Consider the following 26,214-nt stretch of genomic DNA (forward strand, 5'->3'; position numbering starts at 1 on the left):
CGTCTATAGCACTCACTTCACACTAAGCATGATAGTGTGCACTGCTGTTTAAGGTTTTGGGCATGTGTCTGTCCCCTTTATCTAAGCAGTGTCTGATGTAGGCAGGGTCTCTGTGTTAGACTCTGCTTCACAGTCAGTACTCTGTAAATGTTTGTTCATAATGGTACTATCCAATGCCCTCCCATTTCCTTTTCTGCCCTGCATCCTTTATGCTATAGTTGGTTCATGGATATATCCAATATTGCTGCAAATGATGTGTCTTCTTAAGAATTACCATACATTTTTGACTTTTTAGAAATACAATAGTGATTTTAGTGTCAACTTTCTCCTAAAACAATTCACATTTGGTCTATTCTTCTGCTGAACATAGTCCTCGCCAAAACAAAAAACGAACAGGAAAACACTACGGCACATTTGAACTGGAAGAGAAACCAGCTATTTGGTGACAGGCTGCTAATTCTTTTTAATAGTTCTTCTTCGAAATGGTTCAAATGAATCATTTTGATTGTTGAATTCAACTGACTATTGAATCAGGCTTTTAATGATTTGGGGTTCTTATGTTAGTTGTTTCAGAGATGAAAAATCAAAGCCACCATCTGTATTGCCCCTTTTTACCCCAGGGTGAATTTGGTAGAGACTTTAGGAAAATGAACATTTAATCAGTGTCACCTGGGTCCTGGGAAGGCAGGGAGGGGAGCAGCAAGGGAAGCTGGCTTAGAGACAGGGGGTCATCAACCCTTCCTGCTGCTCCCTCCTCAAGCTCCTTAATGATTCCCTTGCCTTACTTTCTTACCTCTTTTTGTTACTTTCATACCTCTTTTTGTTATAAAATATTTTTCAGTAAGCAAAATTTGTGATTTAAGGAGGGATAAAAGGACCTTTTAGTTCTCTATCAAATTCAAAATATTGGGCCATTCCTAAGGGTTTTTCTTTCTGTTTTTTGGTTTTTGTTTTCTTTCCAAGTTTTTTTTTTTTTTGAGACAGGGGCTCACTCTGTCACTCAGGCTGGAGTGCAGTGGTGCAATCTTGGCTCACTGCAGCCTCGACCTCCTGGGCTCCGGAGATCCCACCTCAGCCTCCCCAGCAGCTGGGACTACAGGTGTGTGCCACCATACCCGGGTAATTAAAAAAACTTTTTTTCCTGTAGACATGGAATCTTACTTTGTTGCCCAGGCTGGTCTCGAACTCCTGGGCTCAAGTGATCCTCCTACCTCAGCCTCCCAAACTGCTGAGATTACAGGCATGAGTCACCACCCCCGGCCAACTTTTATTTTAGGTTCAGGGGTACATGCGCAGGTTTGTTACATGCGTCAAAGGGATTTGGTGTACAGATAATTTTGTCACCCAGGTAATGAGTACAGCACCCAACAGGTCGTTTTTCAATCCTCCCCTTCCTCCCACCCTCCACCCTCAAGTAGGCCCTAGTGTCCATTGTTCCTTCTTTGTGTCCAAGTGTACTCAATGATTAGCTGTCACTTTTAAGTGAGAACATGTGGTATTTGGTTTTCTGTGGGTTTTTAATAAGGATCATAAATTTAACCTGGAAAAAGATATGCTATAAGAAAGGCAAGCTGAAAAAGTGACCTAATAACAGATTGCTTTCAGTGTTTCTCACATTACAATAACCTCTCAAAATCCTGCAATTAAAAAAATTTATTTAACTTTGTTTAACACATTCCCCTAACTAATCTGAGGATAAAACATTTCTTACAGGCTGGGTGCGGTGGCTCGCACCTGTAATCCCAGCACTTTGGGAGGTTGGGAGGTGAATCACATGAGGCCAGGAGTTCAAGACCTAGCCTGGCCAACATGGTGAAACCCCGTCTCTACTAAAAATACAAAAATTAGCTGAATGTGGTGGTGCATGTCTGTAATCCCAGCTACCTGGGAGGCTGAGGCATGAGAATTGCTTGAACCTGGGAGGCGGAGGTTGCAGTGAGCTGAGATCACGCCATTGCACTCCAGCCTGGGTGAAAGAGCAAGACACTGTCTCAAAAAAAAAAAAAAAAAAAAAAAAAAAAAAAAAAATTTCTTACAAAATCAGTTTGGATCAGACTTAGTATCTGGTACCTAAGCATAGACAATATTATCTCATTATCACCATCCGCTCTCCCAGGAAACCAAAGTCCCTTATACAGAGCTTAGTCTTAGTCATCTCCATGTCCAGGCCTGACCCACAGCTACCACTTCTCAAATGAATTGAACTCCAACTGCTATAGGGTCAGGTACAGGCTCCAAGTGCCAAAGGGAGTGGGAAGCAAAGATAAATCAGTCTCCCCTCCAATCCAATCAGGCAATCAGGTCACAAACCTTTTAAGATCTTTTAAGATTATATTAATTATACATTTTCTTTAATTCTATCACTTACATATCTTTGATTTTGCATTGCTTAGGTTAATTTGTACATCTCAGAATTACAGGTTTCACAAAGAAGGTCAGCACCAATTGCTTACCATCTCCAGGTATCTACTACTGGGGTGTGCCTGCAGTGGAAAATCAATAAATATTTCAGTATGACAATCTACGTAGATGTTAAAAGCAGGAACTCTACATCAGACAGGCCTTGTTTTGAGTTCTTGCTTCACTACTTATTTATTACCTGAAGGACCGCAACAAACTGACGTCTCTAAGCTTCAGGGTCCACATCTGTAAAAGGGGGAATAATAGTAATACCCATCTCATCAAACTGAATGAGGATTAAATGAATAAAGTTATATAAAGGGTAGTATATTTGCTATGAATAAGTGCTCAATAAACATCTGCTATTATGATGATAGTATCAGGAATACAGAATATTTAGCAAGTTCATAATATTGTGGGGAGAATTACCTAAAAGGGTAATTTTCCTTTGTCTAATAGGTATTTCTTAATCTGTAGGATTTTTCTTTCTTATTACTGGTCAGGAGGACAGCAATATACTAAAAGTAATTTTTAAACCTTCCCTTATTCAATGATTCAGCCTATTTTTCCTTCTCTTCTTTCCCTTCCCAGCCCTTCTGAACCAGGGGCTATTACGAAAATTAATAAATCTGATTCTCATTTTCCCACTGTAGCCTCCGGCAGAAGTAATAAGCCCTAAAAGTAAGCAGAAGAGGGAGAAAGAGAGCTAAAAGGCAGACAGATAAACTGTGCCGACCAGAGATCACCATCCCTTCCATTCTCCCTAATGTCTTCCCTCATTCCTAGTTCCTCATGTGGGTTTTAGTCCTCACTGTCATTTTTTAAGACTTAAGAGAAGAGTCCCCAAATGAATTTTCTGAATAGGATGAATGAGTGGCATAAAGCAAGGAACTGGATAGATTAAATGTAAATTTTTTATCTATTTATGAAATTACCAGAATCTCTGATATTTCATAGTAGTATGGAATCCTTAGACAATAATACAGAAAACAAAAATTAAAAGTATTATTTCAGGTGCCAAAGGATGAATACCATCTCTGTACATTGGTTTTCAGCTGTTAAGGGTAAAAATAAAGATTTTATTTTCTTTAAAGGGCAAAAGTCCCACTTTTTACTGTCTTTTCTTCCATTAGTTTTGTCTGTGCCACAGAGCTCATAACATAAAGTTATACCTTTGTGTGGCTGACCTTGCAAAATGAACAAATATCAGAAACTGCTGTAACCAAGAGACTCCTTCACGGGCTCCAAAGACCAGGCACCTCCCTCTGGTATAAGAACACTCAGCTCTGGCAACCTTTTCTACTTGGGTGAGGATTCTTCTGATCTGTGTCTTCAAACTAAGATTTTTATCCACAGTGGGGCAGTCTTGGTCTCTAATCTAGAGGGATAAAAAAAATAATCTTTTTCTTTTAATCAAGAAGAGGTAAAGCCACAGCCAGGCCTTGACAAACTACCTGAGGATAGGGAATATATTCTCTGTGCAATACAACATCTGTTGCAAATTCAAGCCCACTCCTGTCATTCCTCTCCACTTCATTAACTTCCATCCATACAACACTTTCAAAATGATACAGAAATACAAACAAGGAGAATGTCCAATTGTTTCATTCTATTATTCACTGTGTAGAATGCTTCTAAAGTAAGTGTTCAATTCTGATTTTTCACAGTTCTAAAGATTCACAGAATTCTTGAGTGAGAAGAGACACCTGGAGACATCTGTCACCTTTACTTTGAAGCCTTATTTGATCTTCCACAGGCAGAAATAATGCCCTCCACCTTGGCATCTATATATTCAGTGCTTAGCACCTATGGGCACTTACCACATTTTGACTCACATTATAATCCTCCTTATGGCTTATTGCTTCTACTAAGATAAGGTTCTTTAAGTCAGAGCCTTTATATCCCTTGAAATGGATGGCAGAGCACCTTACACAAAATAGGTACAACGTAAGTGTCTGCTGTTGAAGATACTGGTATGAGTCCTCTCCACACCTCTGCAAGCTGGAGATCAGCTGAGCTAAAAAGCCTCTGTGTTGTTTGTTTTTGTTTCTTTTAGGGGTGGATGTTATTAATTCATAGAGAAGAAATACTGTGCTTACCACAAGGCTTCAAAAATTTTTTATTTGGAAAGAACTCATTTTGAAGTGCTACTTCAGAATTGCAGAATTACTAAAAACATAATATTCATGTAATGAAAAATGTGTTATTTTGGGAGGGGTGGGAAGCAATGCAATCATGACAAGGAAGCATAGGAAGCTACACGAAGGATTCCCTTCTGTGGACTAGATATAGATAAATGTAATCTAAAAAATACGTTGACAGAATTTTAAAGAACACAAGTCAAAAACACAGAGATAGAAGACATAAAAATTAAGAGCCAAGAAAAATAGATTCAGGAGGTCCATATCATTCATTCTTTTACACTTCTCCTGAAATGCTAATTCAGCATAAGATTAGATAATAGAGCTAATAGAGGGGGTAACATGTTCAAAGGTATGGCAGCTGAAAAGTTATAAATAGGAAATAAGCTACCCTGAGACTTTAGTGGATAAATGACCAGGAGATTTATCTTTAGAACATGCTCTAAAATTCTGTTATGAAAAAAACTCTTGGGCCAGGTGCCATGGTTCACACCTGTGATCCCAGTGCTTTGGGAAGCTGAGGCAGGAGGATTGCTTGAGGCTAGGAGTTTAAGACTAGCTTGGGCAACATAGGGAGACCCTATTGCTACAAAAAAAAATTTTTTTTTATTAGCTGGGCACAATGGTATGGGCCTCTCATCCCAGCTACTCAGGAGGCTGAGGTGGGAGGATCATTTGAATCCAGGAGTTTGAGACCAGCTTGGGTAAGATGGCGAGATCTGGTCTTTACAAAAAATTAAAATTAAAATATTAGCCAGGTATGGTGGCATAAACCTGTAGTCTCAGCTACCTGGGAGGCTGAGGCAGGAGGATCCCTTAAGCCCAGGAATTCAAGGCTGCAGTGAGCTATGATTGCACTACTGCACTCCAGCCTGAGTGACAAAGGAAGAATATGCCTCTTAAAAAAAAAAAAAAAAACAAAGTCAAGGGAGGTTTTCTTCACTACGTGTTTCATAAGCAGAAGATTCTGCAGATGAGGCTTAACTTCTCAGTCATTCTCACCGTTGACCAGTTGTCACCAAAGCATGAGCAATATAATTTGTATATATTTAATTTTAAGAAGTTACTAAGAATACACAGTAAGATGCCACTTCACACCCACTAGGATGGGTATAATGAAAAAGGCAGATAATATTAATAACAAGTGTTGGCAAAGATGTAGATAAATCAGAACCCTCATACACTCCTGGTAGGAATGTAAAATGGTACAGTTGCTTTGGAAAACAGTCCAGCAATTGTCAAAAGGTTAAACATGGAATTATTATATGACTCATAAATTCTACTCAGATTTATATCAAAGAGAAATACAAACATGTCTACACAAAATCCTGTACACAAATGTTCATAATAGCATTATTTATAATAGCCAAAAAGTGAAACAACTCCAAAATCCATCAACTGGTGATGGATAAAATGTGGTATAGCCATACAATGGAAGGTCATTTAGCAAGAAAAAGGAATAAAGTACTGGTCCATGCCACACATGGATAACCCTTGAAAACATTAAGTAAAAGAAACCAGCCAGGTGTAATCCCAACACTTTGGGAGGCTGAGGTGGGAGGATTGCCTTAGCCCAGGAATTTGAGACCAGCCTGGGTAAGGTGGCAAGACCCGATCTCTACAAAAAAGAAAAATTAAAAAACTAGCCAGCTGTGGTGGCACATGCCTGTAGTCCCAGCTACTCGGGAGGCTGAGGAGGGAGGATTCCTTGAGCCCAGGAATTCAGGGCCGCAGTGAGCTATGATTGTGCCACTGCACTCCAGCCTGGGTTACAAAGCGAGACCCTATCTCTATAAATAAATAAGTAAATAAATAAATAAGTAAGCAAGCTAGTCACAAGAGACCACATGTTATATAATTCCATTTATATGAAATGTGTAGAATAAATAGGTCTATTTATAAAGACAGAAAGTATTATAAATTAGTGGTTGTCTAGAGTTGAAGGGCATAAGGAGTGAAGGCTCAAACATTCAGGTTTCTTCATGGATTATGAAAATGTTCTAAAATTGATTATGGTGATGACTGCACAACTCTGTGAATACACTAAAAACCACTTTATTTATTTATTTATTTATTTATTTATTTATTTAATTTAATTTATTTAAGACAGGGACTATGTTGCCCAGGCTGGTCTTGAACTCCTGGGCTCAAGTGATCTGCCCAGCTTGGCCTCCCAAAGTGTTAGGATTACAGGTGTAAGCCACTGCGCCCAGCTAAATTGTACACTTTAAATGGATGAATTCTATGGTATATGAATTATATCTAATAAAGCTGTTACCAAAAAAAGAATAAGCCTGATTAAATGAGTGAATGGTTGAACTGTTCATTTTAATACTTATAGAAGTATACAACTATATGAATTAGAACTCTTAAATATATTTTCAATGGATACAATTTGGTATGATATTAAAAATTTAAAGTTCACATTTCGGCCAGTGTTGGTGGCTCATGCCTGTAATCCTAGCATTTTGGGAGGCTGTGGTGTGAGGACTGCTTGAGCCCAGGAGTTTGAGACCAGCCTGGACAACAAGTGAGAACCTGTCTCTACAAAAAATAAAAAATTTGGCAGGCATGGTGGTGCATGCCTGCAGCCTCAGCAACTCAAGAGGCTGAGCCAGGAGAACTGCTTGAGCTTGGAAGGTCAAGTCTCCAGTGGAGCGTACCACTGCACTCCAGCCTGGGCAACAGAGTGAGACCCTGTCTCAAAACAAAAAAAAAGTTTGTATTTTCAATTAACAACATTCTAGAAGTGGATTTCTGGTTCTTTATGAAAATGACTTACAAATTTCATACATTGGCTTGGCCAACAAGATCTATGCCAACCTGAAAAGTAATGCTAATAATTAGGCCTGTGTTTATTGACTTCCATTCTGTGGGCCATGTGCATCAACTCTAATCCTCACTGTCCTACAATTAGTCCTATTTTAGAATGTGGAAACTGAAGTTTCCACATTCTAAATAACATGCCCAGAGTCACAAAATAGGGGATAAATAACATGCCCAGAGTCACAAAACCAGCAAAGGGCAGATCTGGGACTGGAACCCCACTCAGCCTGACTGCAATCCCATGATCCAAATGCCTTTTCAGGCAGCACATTCCTGACATATCTTTAAAAACAGATAGTGAAAGAAAGTAAAAACATCACATTTTTATTAATAAGTAGGAGTTTTGCTTATAAAAAGGAAAAACTGAAATGGAATGAAAAGGAGAAAGTATATTTAGAAGCATAGCTTTTATATGATTTTATATAATTCTTTATACCCTTGGGTGACAGTTGATTAGGAAATTAATGATAATATTCTAAGACATAAAGCGTCTGGTTATGAGAGCTTTGATAATAAAGGGGGTTATATTTAATGAGGGATATAAGATTCTAAGCCTCTAAATATGATACATGGGAAATAAAAAAGATAAATGATCTTTCAATAAAAACCTGTAAGAAAATCTCCCAGATATACATAGGAAGCTGAACACAGATTCGGCATTGATAGTACAACCAAGCTGTATGAATCAAGAGGGAAAAGAGAATATGCAGAAGAAATTTCCCAATAACAACTCCAGGTGACAGGTGCACTGATAATTCTATCAGGTAATTCTATTAGAAAAATTGCAAAAAGATTTACAGGGAAGAGAACATTCCCAAACTTGTCTTCCATTTCCCTAGAAACAAATAGCACAATAAGAAAGAAAGACCTATCCCTGGCTATCTGTCCTCAATCTTTATGATGCTAATCAGCTTGGAGCGGATAAAGAATCTGTATACTTCCTAAGTAATCTGTGTCCAAATATTTGTAAGAAAAATCATTTAATATCTAAGTTGAGAGTACTCTGTTATGAGCAATAAAAAGTATAATAAACAACAAATGAAAATTTAAGCTTTTATATGATAAAGTAGAAAAAGAAATGTCACTTGCTTTCTATTTCCCTCTGTAAATACCGTTAAGACGTGGGAGTGAAATTGTATAAGTTGTTGACATGGGCCCTCAAAACAAAATGAGAGTGAATGTAAGTGATCCCTGTCTCTTACATGTCAGGATGCCACTGACAATATGGAAACTCTTAACTGTTTTAAGTATTTATATTATGTTGCCAAGTGGCAGAAATTAAGTCCTATATGGACCAGAGATTAAGCAAGATAATGGGTATGAAGGTCCTTCATAACACAGACTAATTATTAGTGTTATTATTTTGAAAACTGAAACAGACCATGAGACACTAGATCTGTATCATACGTCTCCAGGGCTATTTCCTAAGTCAAAGCATTACAATTGTTGGGATAAAAGCTGGACATTCCAAAAAAACTACTTATTTTTCTTGAGTATTGAGGAAAACTGCTATTCTTTGATATAAGCTCAGAGAAGACTGAATACTGCAGTTTGAGAATTGCAGCTAAAAAGGAGACAAAACATAAACAGAGATTTTCAAACTCTTGCTATACCAAGAACTGAACAAGGAGGACATCTCCAAATATCATACCTTCTTCAAAGAGTAAAAAATTCCGTGGATCTTGAAGACTCACTGTGGAATTTCCAAAGCCTTACGTACATTTGTTCAAAGCATTATCAGGTGTTGATTGGAAGGGAGGCTGAGTTATTTCTGTGACTTGATAAAACAGCTGGCTCTTAGCCTCTGAATTTAATAACTAGGGAATAAAATTTTATTTGACCCTTAAGGGTCTATAGTAAACAAGACACAGACATCTTACTGTAATACCACAGAATCTTCCTACATCTCAAACAACAATAACAACAACAACAACAAAAATACACCAAAAAAACCCAACCCTGCTTAAGGGTTTTTTGTTTTGTTTTGTTTTGGTTCAAAGATATCTTAGTACATGAGTCTGGAGAACAAGCCTTTAGATTTTAGAGAAATTGTTCCAACGTTGATAGGGCATAGAAGGAAAGCTTAACGTTCAATTTAACCCAAGGAAAAGAGAATCTGCAACAAAGTCAGCAAAGGAAGATTCTAATACTTGCTTCTAAGTTGTTTCTTCTTACATCTGAGGATCACAAAAGAATGACTTTTTCTCAGAATTATCTTGTAAATAAAAACAAACAATAAAGATTATTCAAACTGAGATTTAAATGTAAATCCAGGTCTATTTTTATGGGGCCCGACCAAACCATGTTATAGTGAGAGACCACACAGAACAGTGAAGTGAAATGTACATTCTGAGACTGCCTGAGGTGCCAATGTACCTCGGAAGTGTGGTAGTCCTTTAATCGTGCCAACTATTTAAAACAGTTCATCTGTACATAAAACATGTTTCCAATATTGAATTGAAATGTTAACCAAGTGTCACTGGGTGTAGCTGTCTCTAAAACATAGTCATAGCAAAAATGACAGGTAAAAATATTTCTCCATTGTAGAGAATTCAAATATATATAAAAATAATTGAGTGCAGTGGCTCAGGCCTATAATCCCAGCAGTTTGGGAGGCCGAGGTGGGCGGATCGCGAGGTCAGGAGATAAGAGACCATCCTGGCTAACACAGTGAAATCTCGTCTCTACTAATACAAAAAAAATTAGCCGGGCGTGGTGGCACACACCTGTAGTCCCAGCTATTCGGGAGACTGAGACAGGAGAATCATTTGAACCTGGGAGGTGGAGGCTGCAGTGAGCTGAGATCACACCACTACACTCCAGCCTGGGCAACAGAGCAAAACTTGGTCTCAATAATAATAATAATAGCAATAATAATAATAATTAAGTTGCTTAGGAGTTTTATCACTACTGACCTTTCTTAGTTAAAGCCTTTAAAAATCACTAATATATTAATATTTTGTTCAAGTCTTAATTAAGTAGTATAACTAACTACTCAGTTCCCTGACTCAGTTCCCTGTTAATTTTTTTTTTTTTTAGGGGAAAAAGTGAGGAGACACTGTTTGGCAAGATTTACACATCAATGCTTGATTAAGGAAAAGGTACTCCTCCCTTAGCAGCGTGAAGCCCGGATAGAGATGGGTTCTTTCTACTTTCCAGACTTTAATAGCAACTGTGCCCAGAGCTTCTCGAAATTCCTTACACCTGTTCCCTGTAAAAGACCATAAACATTCCTGGTTTACTGTAGCTGAAAAGTCATCTAAACTCAAATTTATTGGATGGCTTTGCATTGGTCCAGTGTGGTCTTACAAGTTTTTTTTTTTTTTTTCTTTCTTCTTTTTGAGATGGAGTCTCACTCTGTCACCAGGCTGGAGTGCAGTAGCACGATCCTGGCTCACTACAACCTCCGCCTCCCAGGTTCAAGTGATTCTCCTGCCCCAGCCTCCCGAGTAGCTGGGATTACAGGCGTGCGCCAACATGCCCAGCTAATTTTGTATTTTCAGTAGAGACAAGGTTTCACCATGTTGGCCAGGCTGTCTCGAACTCCTGAACTCAAGTGACCGCCTGCCTCAGCCTCCCAAACTGCTGAGATTTACAGGCATGAGCCACCGCACCCGGCCTGGGTTTATGAATCTTTCACTGGGACTTGACCCATTCTCACTTCCCAAAGAGTTTAAAGATTGGGATGAAGTTAACTGGAGTGGGAAAAATAAGTAAGATTGGAAAGACATATGACTTTATAACCCCATTGAAGACATACAAAAAAAAAAAGTAAGGCTGAAATATAAAGTTTTCCCCAGTGGCATTTGTTTTGGTACGTTATTTTTCAATTTACGTTTTCAGGAAAAATTCTCCATCAGATTAAATAGCTAAAGTTACAAAAGGCAAATACCCTAACACCACATAAAATTTGAATCTGAAAAGGTAAACCTAAATATACTATACAGTTATTATCATATTTGACATTAAGTGTCAGGCACTTACCTAATTGCTTTACTCACTTGGCCTTCTCAAGAGCCCTATGAAGTACATTCTCTTACTTAGAGTTCCCATTTTATTGATGAGAAAAGAAAGAAGGGAAAAATGAACACTGAATATCTTATGCCCTATAATGGATGGGTTCATTGTTTTATTTATTCTGCTTATCATAAGTAAAGAAGTAATGACATTGCTGATACAAATAATTCCTTTTCGGCCCCTATAGGACCTTCAGTTAATACTGAACAGCACAAGATTTATGTAGGACTGATCCATGTTTAAACTTGCCCAAGGTCATGGAGCTAGGAAGTGATGGTGCTGGGATTCCAAACCAGCAGTCCAGCTCCAGAGCTGAAACTCTTTAGCATTACACCATATTGCTGCTTTGTGTATTACTTTTCTTACTTTTCTTTTGTGTATTATTTTTCAAATGTGATCCTGAATTCTATAAAATGATAAAATGTTTATAATTTTTCTCTCACAGATTTTTGTTTCAATATTCACACACAAAATTGGTCTCTGGTCTTCTTTTAGGAGAAACGTATTTTCCATGTTTCAATATCAATGTTATTTCGCCTTCATAAAAAGGAACGAACAGGAGGCCTTCCTTCATTTTCTATGTTCTAGGACAGTTTAAAATAGCATTAGAATAATCTATTTCGTAAAAGTTTGGTAGAATTTCTTTGCAAACTCTGAAGGACAGGGAAAAGAGGGTAGCTCTATGACAACTTCTTTGTTACATCAACAATAACTGTTCTTTCAGATTTTCTAAGAGTTCTGGAGTCAGATACAGTCATATTTTCTATTTATTTAAAAAATTAAACAGATTTATTGAGATATAGTTTATATTCCATAAAATTTACCTGCTTGAAGTATACAATTGGATAATTTTTAGTAAATTTACAGAGTTGTGCAATCATCATGAGATCATTTTAGAACATTCCCATCACCCTAGAAAGATCGCTTGTACCTAATTGCAGTCAATTCCCCGCTGCCATCACCAGCTCCTCCATTTTAATAGTTCAGCTCTATAACTTTAATGTATATAAACAGACGTGTTTATTTTATGTGGATTAAATAAGATAGTGGAGGCAAATCTTGGATGTATTGTATATAATGTGACTATACTACATAAAAAATATTTAACTTTAAGAATTGAATGTGGTACTCTGCGCAAATAGTACAATTTTCTTATAGCTCATTAAAGCTACCTGGTACTTAGGGAAAAAACAAACAGTATATGACTGTTTTCATTTTCCTATGATCAGTGCTGAGACTTCCATAAACACATATTCCTTACAGCTCCATTGGCAGCAAGTAACAGGAAGCAAATACCAAAATATGATCACAACAACCACCCTGCCTACAGATGAAATTGCCATTTTTCTTTACTTCATGTTGACCATATTTTCAAAGTATAAGATATTTTTTAAATGTTTTACTTTTTCTTTTTTGTTGTTTTTAGAGATGGGGTCTTGCTATGTTGCCCAGATTAGTCTTGAATTCCTGGCCCCAAGCAACCCTCCTGCCTCAACCTCCTGAGAAGCTGGGATTACAAGTGTAAGCCACCGTGCCCGGCTTTATTTTCTTAATTTCTTCTATTTTTCCTAATGAGAGTTTAGGAAAAGTCTAGCTATTTCTGAAATGAACAAAGTGTTTTACCCATAGTGTTCAGAATTTAGGGCTTAGAATTAAGCACAGCTGATTAGAACACCAGCCAATATATTTTTAGTTTGCACTGAACAGAGATTTCTCTAATTAGGAAGCATTAGGGTCATTTGATTTCTGATTCTTGCTTCAAAGTTCTCTCCATAAAACAGGGAACTTTAAGTATAAGATTAAACTTAATTTAACAAGAAAATATTTTTACATGTTCAAACATGAATAATCCAATCAGTAGCATTTTTAGATCTAAAAGTATTGGAAAAAATTGCTCTCAGCATTGAGAAATTCTTCCACTGATAAAGGTCAACAGAAAGCAAACTCTTGGAGAGGTGGAAGGAACATGGACTTTGAAGCCATTGACATGGGTTCAAATTTCAGGTCCACCAACCACTAGATAGGTGTCCCTATTCTTCCTCTTGCCTCTTTCTTTCCCTCCTCCCTGCCTGGCATACCCTTGTAAAAACAAAACAAAACAAAACAAAATGCAAACAGCACACTTCAATGGAAACATACTCCCAAGATTTCTTTAAAGTGAATTTACACTGATTAAATTTTTTTAAATTCAGGAACTAAAGTAACTAAGTTAAGTTCTTCTCTTGTCAACTCAATATCCTTGTTGGCCATCTGTTACTTTTCTATCATCTTCTACTCAAAGACATAAAGTGAGCCTCAAAAACATTTAAGTGCATATTGCAAGATTGTTTTGAGATTTAAACAGATGTGTACTTACATGAATGCCCAACTATCAAACACTCAAGGGTATGTAATTATTGTGCTGACAAGTATAAATTCACAACAAAGGTATTCAAAACACACATATACTCTCACAGGTATTCAGAGTCTGTCCATACACTTCATGTTAGGTATATATTGATTACATCTATAAAAGTCACAATATTTAAAAATATTTTCTTAGTTAAATAAAAGAATTATAATTGGCTCTTCTAATTTCATACTTAAGACTTGTTTTCAAATGTTTCTGTGAAAGAAGTATTAGAAAGTTATCAAGTGACCAATAAGAAATGTGAATTTTAATTGGATGGAGATCATAAATAAAAGATTCTGTATAGAATAAGCACGAGCAAATGAAAAATGCTATTAACTCTAAATCTGTACTATTATATATTAAACATATACTATTACAGGTCCTTCTTTCCAAAATAGGTTAAAGTTTAAGGATCCCAAAAATCTGAATATTGACATAAAACTTCTTTCCAACTTAATCACTATAAACTTAGAATTAAACTCATATGAAATCTGAAATCAATACCTCATAAGGGTTTAGCACAAAATTTGCAATTTTTGTAAACTTCCTGCAAAAAAAAAAAAAAAAAAAAAAGATTTAGAAACAAAATTTTCAGGAACAAAGGAACAGAAATCAGATCTGACCTTTTTTAATGCTTTGATGACTTTCATTACTCTCCATCTCTTCCCCTGATCACTTTCCTCTTTAAGAAATTAGTTAAGGCCAGATCTACTCAAGTCAAGTCTTAAATTAAATTTTGGAGAAATATTAATATTCAATCCTCTATATAAAAAAGAATAAAATATATTCCTATTTTCTAATTCCTGAATTTCAGTTATTCTTCCCAAATTGGTGCCGTATGCTCTGGTGAAAATATTTTCTCCTGATGGTCCCATCAAATTGGCCAAAATGTAGGGGTTGGGGGAAGAGATAATCAGTGTGAATGAGCACATGGGAAAAGGGATGTTCTCCATCAATGTGAACAGATGCCAGCTGTTTGGAGGATAATGTGGCAATAGAGGTCAGATTTTTAAATGCACATTATCTTTTCTTTAATACTTCCACGTCAAAGCAATTCTTGTCAAAGCAATTGCACAAGTACTCAAAAAGAGGGGTAAAGAATATATATATATACTGCAGCATAATTTATAATAGCAAAAAATAAAGAAAAATAAGTGTCCATCAACACAGGCATGATTTTAATGTTAGGTTACTTCCGTATGTGGAATGTTATGCAACTATTTTAAAGAACAGTAATCAGGTCGGTACATACTAGCATGGAAGGACTTTGAAAAAAGTTAAGTTGCATGTAGAATGATATATAGAATATTCACATGTTTTCCTGTGATGAAAATACATATTTTACTTATATATATGTGTGTGTATACACAGACATGTGTATATGGACCCCACACAAATATATATGGATCTAGGCAGCAAGAGAAGAAAAAGAAAGTGAGAGAGAGAGAGAGAGAGAGATCGATCTGGAATGATGCTCACAAACAACCCATGAGTGCTAGAAGTGGAGATGGTAAGTAAGTATATTTTACCTTATACATTTCTCTGCTGTTGAAATTTTTTTAGTAATTGTAAAGAAAAAACCCAACCAAATATTATGCCCAGCAGGCACCAGAAGAAGAGGGAGTCAGATCTATTAATATTTTAATAACAGTTATTAATTCTCAGATTTCTTTCCATCAGTCTGCTGGAGAGAAAGAGCATTCTGCTTTGGTTGTCAGTACACAATTCCTAACACAAGGTCTCCCAGCACGGTTTCGTGAATCAAATGGAAACCTGTGGCCCAAAAAGGAGCACAGTTTAGCTGGATACATTGTTGGTTGAGGATCAGTCAACAAAGACTGTTCGCCGATGATCCATTCCAGTCTCAAGTTTCAGGGGCTCTGGCGGGAGGGAGGGCACAGACCCCAGAACACTCCTGAGAAGCCCTCGCCTATCCCTCCTCCATTCACTGCCTTTTCATCATAACCTGCCTTTAGGATTAAATGATCTTTCACCAGACCTTAGGCACTACTTCCATTGTCTTCCTGACCTTGTTATCACCAATAGCTGCACCCTTTCCAGAATCTCAATTTTAAGCATCCCACCTTGCCAACCCTTCCTTTCCTTTCCTCTCCTTCCTCTCCTTTCTCTTCTTTTCTCTTCTCTTTTCTCTTCTCTCCTCTCCTCCCCTCCCCTCCCCTCCTCTCTCCTCTCTCTCTCTCTCTCTCTCTCTCTCTCTCTCTCTCTCTCTCTCTCTCTCTGAGAAGGAGTCTTACTCTGTCATCCAGGCTGGAGTACAATGGTGTGATCTTGGCTTACTGCAACCTCTTCTTCCAGGGTTACAGCGATTCTCCTGCCTCAGCCTCCCGAATAGCTGGGATTACAGGTGCATACCACCATGCCCAGCTAATTTTTGTATTTTTAGTAGAGGCAGGGGGTTCACCATGTTGGTCACACTGGTCTCGAACTCCTGATCTCAAGCAATCTACCAGCCTTGCCCTCCCAAAGTGCTGGGATTACAGGTGTGAGCCATTGCACCTGGTCCATTTGTTCTTTCTTGAACTCCTTACAGCAAGAAGGCCAGTTCCAATACTTTTCTACTCCATCAGGATTTATCATCTACTAACTTTATCTCGCTTTACTCTCTACACCCCCTTCATTCCTTACTTTCCTCCTTTCCAGCTTAAGTTCACGATTTCTCATTGTAATCACTCCCCTGTCCCCCCTTCATCATACCTACCTCTGAAAACCTCACCCTGCTTGCAGACAACCCTCTGCTCTCTCCATGCCTCTACCCATGTTGCTGAGCAGCACTGGTGAACACACAACTATGCCAATTTCACTTGAAATTCAAGTGGATCCTTTCAGCTGCCCAGCAGTCACGCTATTATTTTCTTAGTTCATCTCCCACACTGCTACATGACTAGCACACTTCTCCATAAGTCCTCAATACCTCCATACCCATCCTCGTTCTCAATGGATAATTTCTATGCTTCACTGAGGGAACAATAAGCAGAGGAATTCCACCACCACACCTGCTGCCAAGTCGCATCTGTGCCCATTGCCTTTGCTCCTGTTTAGGAAAATCCACCTGTGTTCCAATCTAAGCATTCTCACCTTCCAGTTGGCGAGTTGGGATCTGTCCCCTGCTCAAGGACACCTCTGCAGCACTATTTGCTTTCTTTCCTGTGTCATCAATTTCCTCCTCTTTGCTGGATCATTCAATTTGCACACAAATGTAATTTCTCTCATCTTAAAACAAAACAAAAAGAACAAAGACTGTGCCACCCAGCCTCTTCTGCCAGCTGTTTCTCTGTTCCCTTTATAGCAAAACTACTTTTTCTATCTCAAAGCACTCCCCTTTTATTCTCTCTTGTGCCTGTTCCATGATGCTAAATCCAATGGTCAGTTCTCAGCCATTTGCAGCATTTGGCAGCCTATCACGTTCCTCCTCGAAACACTCTCTCTATTCGGCTTCCAGGATGCTACTCTCAGTTCTCAGCCTACCTCACTGCTATCCTCTCAGTCTCTTATTGGTTCTTACTCATCTCATGAAACTTAGGTGGGCTCAATCCTTAGCATTCACAGTGCGCTTTATTTATACTCACTCCCTAGGGGACCTTATCTCATCTCATGGCTTTAAATACTATGACATGCTGATGACACTCTTATCTAGCCCTAGTTTGGGCCAAGTCTCCAAATTCCAGATTTATACATTCAACTGCCTACTGGACATCTCCAGCTGGATATCGATCAAGTATCTTAAACTTATGCTACCAATGAACACTTTACCCTCCGGAAACCTTCTCCTCCTACAGTGTGCTCCATTTCAGTAAACAGTACTGCCACTCTTCCAATGGCTCAGGCCAAAAACCTTGGAGTCATCCTTGACTCCTGTCTTCTTCTCACAATCACATCCAATCTATCAGCAAGTCCTGTGTGTTCTACCTTCACAATGCAACTGGAATCTGCCACTTCTTACCACTTCTCTATATCTCTGGTCTCCAAATCCACCACTACCTCCTGCCCAGATTACTGCAATAGTTTTCTGCCTGGTTTCCCTGCTTTTATCCCTGACCATTATCAATCTACTTGCCAGTTTGATTCATTTAAAATTTAAGTCAGATCAACTATCTTCCCATACTACTAAGAATAAAAACCAAAGTCCTCACAATAGTCTGCAAAAGCCTACATCATTTGGTCTCCATTCCCTGGCTGACCTATTTCTCACCACTGGAGCCCCTCACTCACTCCTTTGCTCTGGTCAAAATGTTTCCTAAACGTCCCAAGCACACCCGTGCCTCAGGGACTTTGTACTGCTCTTCTCCATGCTTCAACCCCTCTCCCCTCAGTTATCCACCTGGCTCATTTCCTCTCTTACCTCTCATGTCTCTGCTCAGAAATCACCTCAGTGATGCCTTGTCTGACCACCCTATTTAAAAGTTATGCCCTACTCCAGCATCCCTATGTAACTAAGCCTGTTATTAAACAAAGCACTTGTTGACTGGGCGCAGTGGCTCACGCCTGTGATCTCAGCACTTTGGGAGGCTGAGGTGGGCGGATCATGAGGTCAGGAGACCAAGACCACCCTGGCTAAAACGGTGAAACCCCATCTCTACTAAAAATACAAATAAATTAACCGGGCGTGGTGGCGGGCACCTATAGTCCCAGCTACTCGGGAGGCTGAGGCAGGAGAATGGCATGAATCCGGGAGGCGGAGCTTACAGTGAGCTGATATCGCGCCACTGCACTCTGGCCTGGGTGACAGAGCGAGACTCCATCTCAAAAACAAACAAAAACCAAAGCACTTGTCATGATCTGACTTACAACTACAATACAGCCTCTACGAGGACAGGGGTTTTTTCTATATTGTCATACCTCTATTCTAGAAAACAGTCCCTGGCATGGGTATTGAATAAATGATTGCTGGACGAACGAATGAGGTTTCCTGGACTTCGGAGGCTGCTGTAGCAAGATAACCAGATGATGACTCAGAAGATCTGGGTTTGAATATGATTACAGACAAGAAAACAGAAGTAACGCCCATCTTTGTTACTGCACAGTATAATTAGTTAAGCCATTTAACCTCCAAGGGCCTCAGTTTCCTCATCTATAAAGGGAATGAAAACATGCTTTACCCTCTGTGTGAATGAAAATGTCAGGCAGGCCGGGCGCGGTGGCTCAAGCCTGTAATCCCAGCACTTTGGGAGGCCGAGACGGGTGGATCACGAGGTCAGGAGATCGAGACCATCCTGGCTAACACGGTGAAACCCCGTCTCTACTAAAAAATACAAAAAACTAGCCGGGCGAGGTGGCGGGCGCCTGTAGTCCCAGCTACTCGGGAGGCTGAGGCAGGAGAATGGCGTACACCCGGGAGGCGGAGCTTGCAGTGAGCTGAGATCCGGCCACTGCACTCCAGCCTGGGCGACAGAGCGAGACTCCATCTCAAAAAAAAAAAAAAAAAAAGAAAATGTCAGGCAAATGTAAAACACCATCAGGCTTCTGTAACTGATCACATATGTTAAACTATTTAGAATTAACATTTTTTTAGACAATAGTTTATGCTTAGAAGATTCAGTCACTTTGTAAACCAAAAGGATACCTTGAATTATAATAAAGATTTCAAACTGTCTTTCCCTCTCTAGAGTTTGTAATTGTCTCTATATAAATTGTATGCTTTAATATCATATAAACTTCTGGGCATTATGGCTAACATTATTTTTGTTTTCTGCCCTGAGGCCTTATCCATTCTCTTCTAAACAGGGGGATATGAGACTTGTCATCTTGAGATCTTTGATACTTTTATTTGGCTCTGGAACTATCCTTCCCACAGGTGCAGAAATACAAGTCAGATTCCAAAGTTTATGTAAAATGTCGAGAAAGGCCAAAGGCCATTGAGAGAACATGGGCCTTGCCAAAGCACAACTGGAGGTAGTTGTATTTGAAAGAGGAAAGAAGCATCTTCTATTAGGTTCCACTTTTGTTTCAAGTTACATAACAAGAAATATAAATACTTCAATTAAATTAGTTTAACTCTTCACAGAAATGCCTTAATCATGATTCAAAATGATAGTGTTCGCATTCACTGAGAGAAAATATAAAAAATGAGGAATGTTTCTCAGTCCCCTATAGAACTGTATATTATGTTAACCAATGTGCTTTTTACAAAGATGAAAAATTCTTCCCCTGACTAAAGAGTATTGTTCTTATTATCCGATGACATAAGGTGTATGGCACACTTTTTTTTTTAACTTGGCCTCTAGAAAGCTTCAAGTTAAGTTAATTATTATTATTATTATTATTTTGATACAGTCTTGCTCTATTGCCCAGGCTGGAGTGTCGTGGTGCTGATCTCAGCTCACTGCAACCTCTACCTCCTGGGTTCAAGCGATTCTCCTGCCTCGGCCCCCAAGTAGCTGGGGTTACAGGCATGTGCCACCATCCCCGGCTAATTTTTGTTTTCTTAGTAGAGACAGGGTTTTGCCATTTTGGCGAGGCTGGTCTCGAATTCATGGCTTCAAATGATCCGCCTGCCTCAGCCTCCCAAAGTGTTGAGATTACAGGCATGAGTCACAGAGTCAGGCTGGCCTAGTTAATCTAGTTAATTTCTTTTCTTTCTTTTTTTTTTTTTTTGAGATGAAGTCTTGCTCTGTCATCCAGGCTGGACTGCAATGGCATGATCTTGGCTCACTGCAACCTCCACCTCCTGAATTCAAGCAATTCTTCTGCCTCAGCCTCCCAAGTAGCTGGGACTACAGGACCGGGTCACCATGCCTGGCTAATTTTTGTATTTTTAGTAGAGGCAGGGTTTCACTATGTTGGCCAGGCTGGTCTCAAACTCCTGACCTCAGGTGATCCACCTGCCTTGGCCTCCCAAAGTTCTGGGATTACAGGCGTGAGCCACTGTGCCCAGCAGTTAACTTTTAATTGTAATAATTATAATAATCCCAGCCTTGATTTTTGGAAGTATAATCTTCCCCATTTTTTCTATGGCCTTTCTAACTCTGCTCATTTTTACTATACACATGATGCCGTCCTGTGCCAGGCACTGGGCTTGGAATATTAAAACTGTCTCAACAACTATTTCTTCTTCTTCATCATTATGTTATTAATCATCATCATCATCATCATGCTATTAAGAATAGTAACCGTGGCTGGGTGCGGTGGCTCATGGCTGTAATCCTAATGCTTTGGGAGGTTGGGGAGGGAGGATTGCTTGAGTCCTGGAGTTTGAGAACAGCCTGGGCAACATATTAACACCCTATCTCTACAAAAAATAAGCCAGGTATGGTGGCGCACGCCTGTAGTCCCAGCTCCTCCATAGACTGGGGAGGGAGGATCACTTGAGGCTGGGAGGTCTAGGCTGCAGTATGCTATGATCATCCCACTGTACTTCTAGCCTATGTAACAGAGTGAGACTGTCTCAAAAACAAACAAAAAACAACAACAACAAAAAAACAAAAGCAACAACAACAACAAAGCCAGTCCTTGGGGAGAGCCAGGAATGAGGCTGAACAGTCTGTACCACATATACAAATGCTCTGTCATAGTCCCATGTCACAGTCCCTTGTTTAGTTTCCATAGCCCCTTGTCCCCCTTTTCAAATGAACAGGATATAAATTATAAGTAAAAACCTCCTGAGTTATTTCCTTATTCCACCTCTCTCCCACTAGATGTAAACTCCTGGAAGACAGGCAGTTCCCTATAGATCCCGTTCCACATTTTAACACAATATCCTTTAACACAACAAAGACCTAAGACATATTTGCTACCTAAAGAAGGTTAAGAGCAGGTAACGATTGAGGCACAAAGGGAAAGAGAGAAAACAGAAAACACTGGTCAGAGAACTGACTGGTTCATTTTCCCTTTATTTTCTCCTGTCAGTCCTGTCAGAACCATTCTAGAGGCCAAGGACCTGGGGTGGCCAGTCGGCACAGCCGTTTGAGATCCCAACTCAGGGATCTGCCCTCCATTGGTTCACCTTTGGTCAAGGTGGAATTAAATGGGCGCACCAGGGCAGGTCCCTGAGATGTTGCAGGTTAGGCAGAGGGAAGTGTGTTAACTTAGATTTGTTCAACACCCGGGTCACTAAGCACTGAGCGAGCCCTGCTCCTTCCAATGCCCACCTCCAACCTTCCCTTCTTACCTCCCATCACCCACCCTCAGGCTGAATCCCAGACACCCTGCTCTTCCAGGACAGCAGGGGGCGCCGCAGACCCCCCCCCCCCCCCCCCGTTCCTCCCTTGGGTCCTGCAGCTGCACTTCTGAAGTCTGGTCCCTTCAGGATCTGGCAGGGGGTGAAGACCACAGGAGAGGAGGGGGTGAAGCAGAGGAATCCATCTAAGAGGAGATGGTCCTGCCCCCCCTTCTCTGGGTGCTCTCCACTGGCCTCTCCCTGGGATCCTGAGTCCAGGGGGCAGGGAGTGCTGGCCCTGAGAACAGAGACATGGCGCTGCTGGCTGTGCATTCACGCTATTCCTTCTGCTGGGGATTTCGGGTGAGCTCCCAGAGCGAGTTAAGCTCTAGGTAGGGACAGGGGCTTCAGACCAGGAAAGGCTGCACAGGGCATGGGTGAGCGCCCTCTGTAGCAACAAGAATTCATCAAGAGTGCCTCCCACATTCCCCATTCTCCCACTAGGAGGTCTAGGCTGCAGTATGCTATGATCATCCCACTGTACTTCTAGCCCAGGTAACAGAGTGAGACAAGGTCTTCCCCATTTCATTCAACGATATAACCAGTTACTCAAGACAAATATTGTATCTCACTTCCGCTCACCTTCCACATCCAATGTATATACCATTCTTGTCAGTTCTACTTCCAAAACTGACAGATAAGGATGAACCAGAGAATCTCTTGAAGTCAAGTAAGACACCTCAGGCAGGGGCAGCATGCCTGGATGGACTGAGGGAAGGGAATCTGTGTACAGAGGAAAGAGGACCTGAGTTTGGGAAATGACCATGGAGGGGTGAGGGCAGAGGGGCAGGATTCCAGGCTGCATCCCTCCAAGTTTTCTTGGCCCAGTCTCATCTGGCATTGACTCAGGCTGGGAGGCTAGCGTGGGACAGTGGCCCTGGCAGGTCAGCATCCGCCAGGGCTTGATTCATGTCTGCTCAGCCACCCTCATCTCAGAGGAGTGGGTGCTGACAGTGGCGATCTGCTTCTGGTGAGTGCTGGCCCTGCTGTGGGGAGACCTATGAAGGCACCTGGGTGACTGAAGCGCCTGAGCTGAGGCTGGGCGGGGCTTATCGTGCACTGCCCAATACACTTGTTGTGCGTTATTAGTGGGTTCAAATATTTCCTACTCCAGCTCTCAGTTCAGTACAACTACTCTCAGACTTTAGGCTTCTTCAAATGTAACATCATCTTGATTGACTACCTAAAAATAGTTACATTCTCCTACCCCATTCCTCAAATTGAAGCCTCTACCCAGGAGACATCCCCCAGGAAGGGCTCCTTCCCTTACAGCATGCCTGCACCTCATACCACTCTTCAGATGCACAATCCTGAGCCCTCTTCACTATCCCTAAGTTAACTCATCCATCTTTTTTTTTTTCTTTTTGAAAGAAAGTGTGCCTCTTAGTTTAAAATATTTTTATTTTATTTGTATGCATTTATGGAGTACAACTGTAATTTCTGTTATATGCCTAGACTGCATAGCGGTGACATCAGAGCTCTTAGGGTATCCATCACCCAAATAATGTACATTGTACCCATTAAGTAATTTCTCATTATCTACCCTCATCCATTTCCCTTGGTTTAAATGTCATATATTTGCTGATAACACTCATACTTGTATCTCTAGCCCCAAACACCAGTCCTGATGCACTTCCATTTGGCATCTCAAAGGTCACATGGTCAGAAAAGGTAATTTTACCACCATCACTGTCCCCCAGTCTTTTTCTCTCTCTCTTCCTCATTTCATTCAACAATATAACCAGTTACTCAAGACAAATATTGTATCTCTCTTTTTCTCACCTTCCACATCCAATGCACGTACCATTCTTGTCAGTTTTACTTCCAAAATATACTTTGACTCTAACATAGCTACCCCTGGACCACTGCAACAGTATAATAGGTTTTACTACCTTCAATACACATCAAAAAGTGACTTTTTAAAGTTAGGGGTGAAATAATATCACTCCCTGCTTCGAATCCTCCAGTGGTTGCCCAGGCACCTATAATAAAACCCAAATGCCACATTGTGGCCTACAAGCCATGAATCACCAGGTGTGTGCCCACTTTTCCAACCTCATCCCATTCTCCAGTTTTTCTTTCAATTCCTGGAGACTGCCAAACTCTTTCTCACCCTCAAGGCCTTGCATACTCTATTCCCTGTCTGGAATGCTTTTATCACTCTTACGGCTGACTTTTTCCTTTTGGGACTCAGTTGAAAGGTTACCTCTTCAACAAGACCTTTCCTAACCATCCAATCCAAAGACTCTCCCCGATTCCTTTACCCTCTACTTTAAAATTCTGTTTGTTTTCTTCATAACATTTATCACAATTGTAAATTTTGTATTTGTTTGTTGTTTCTCTTGCTCTGCCCCAACACACATACACACAAACACACACACAAACACACACACACACACACACCCCTTAAAATTATAGCCCCCTGAGGGCCAGATCATGTCTATTTTAATTTCATTTATCAGGAGATGCTCAATACTTGTTGAAGGAATGAAAGCCTCAGAAGAACTAGAGGAAAAATGCCATATCCAGAACAATGGGCTCTGCTATGATGACCCAGGGCAGAGTCACAAGAAACCCATGGTATCTCTTCTGCTTCTCTTCTCAGGTCTAAGGATGCCAGGAAATACAGCGTAGTGGTGGTAGATCTTTGGTTGCGCAGACTCCAAAACGATAGTACATGTGTCCCAGATTATCCCCCAACCCTGATTTCCAAGCAAACACATCTAGTGCCATTGCTGTAGTAAAACTGCCCTCCCCAGTTTCTGTTAGCCCTGTTGTCCTGCTCATCTGCCTTCCCTCGTCTGAAGTCCACCTGAAGAAGAATACAACCTCCTGCTGGGTGACTGGATGGGGCTATACTGGAGTATTCTGACGTGAAGATACATAGATTTTCTGTGTTCTACTTCTTCGACTGACATTCTCTCCGCCTGCTCTCTATCCTAGCCCTAGAGCACCAGATATACTGCAGTAATCTGAGGTGCTTCAGACTTCAAATTCTCTGTGACCCTTTGCCTCTTCCATATTTCTTCTGCTATAATCTCTTTGCTTATTGATACCAGCTTTTGTTCTTGTTTAGCAATAGTGCTGAGACCTTAAAAGTAAAAAGGACAGAACAATGAATTTAGAGATAGGATAGTTCTGTGCAGTCTAAGTAATATAGTTCTCCTTCTGTACCTGGGTGGAGTGTGTGTGGGTAGGTGGATAGGGAAAGGAGACATGAAGATGTGCTCAGGAAAGGAAGGCCACTCAGCAAAGGTTCCTGAGTCAAACTAGCTAGGAAAGTACAGCTTCATTTCTGGGTAATTCTTCTTACTAGATCTACCCCTTATTTCTATGGAAAAATAAATCTATATTCTGAAGACAATTTAATTCTACATTCACTGTTTTGGGTTTTCCTAAATTACAAGATTTTTCTGTTATTAATTTGTGCTATATGAACAGGAGCCAACTGCCCACAGCCTCGTCCAGGGCCGGGGAGCTCAGCCTTTAGGTTGTTTCCCAAACCAGAAATCAGGATGGTATCTAACACAGGGCAGAATATTTGAAATTAGAGCTTTCTCTGAAAATCAAAGGCACAAAATCTGTATCCATAGCTAGAAATCACTTTTTAATTAAGACAGCTTTGACTCTTTTTGGCCCTACAGATATCAAGCCTTCTTATACACTGATGGAGGTGAAAGTGTCCCTCACTGATCTCCAGACATGCGGTGACTACTATCAAAATGAAAGCTTGCTGCACGGAGTTGAGCTCATCATCAGTGAAGCTATGATCTGTTCCAAGCTCCCAGTGGGGCAGATGGATCAGTGTACTGTAAGAATCCACCCCTCAGGCACCTTTCACAGGCCTTGCCTTCCCCACTGTGCTTCCTCCACATCTCATAGCTTCGGAGACCCTGGGTGAACCCAGGAGTGTCTGGACAGGCCTAACCGCACAGTTCTTGGCTAAACTCTTGAAGAGTTTCACCTCCTTCCCTTTGCCCTATGCACTGTCTGGCCAACTTTCCTCTCTCTCTCTCTTTAGGCAGTAGAGGAGACCCCCTGATGTGTCAAGTTGAAGATTTCTGGGTCCTGGCAGGAGTGGTGAGCCGGGGATCAAACTGCATCCAAACCAATGGGCCTGGAATATACACAAACATCCATTTCCACAAGTCTTGGATTGAGAAGTCTGCCATCTCGCTTGCTGAGTTTTCTGCTACCCTCAGTCTGGGCCTCTCTAGGCTCCTCCCTATTGTGCTTCTGCCTCTGATTTTCCTGGGGCCACCTTA

General features: G+C 40.3%; 1 protein-coding gene across 34 annotated transcripts in view; it reads right to left on the minus strand.

Moving 5' to 3' along the window:
- SH3D19 (SH3 domain containing 19) overlaps positions 1–26,214 on the minus strand; it is a 196,778-nt gene that overhangs the window by 109,870 nt on the left and 60,694 nt on the right. For 8 of the 34 annotated variants that reach the window (XM_078002358.1, XM_078002348.1, XM_078002355.1 and 5 more), the window contains exon 2: positions 2,600–2,646. The exons of 25 other annotated variants lie outside the window; for them this stretch is intronic. Coding sequence is in view for 1 of the 9 variants with exons in the window: in XM_078002324.1 (XP_077858450.1) it covers positions 2,454–2,456 (3 nt within the window). In the remaining 8 variants the exon portion in view is untranslated. Of the gene's footprint in view, positions 1–2,453; positions 2,472–2,599; positions 2,647–26,214 lie in introns of those variants that run through there. One more of the 34 variants, XM_078002324.1, reaches the window with a different exon arrangement.

Source organism: Macaca mulatta, chromosome 5, assembly GCF_049350105.2.
Source record: "Macaca mulatta isolate MMU2019108-1 chromosome 5, T2T-MMU8v2.0, whole genome shotgun sequence".
Lineage (NCBI taxonomy): Eukaryota > Metazoa > Chordata > Mammalia > Primates > Cercopithecidae > Macaca > Macaca mulatta.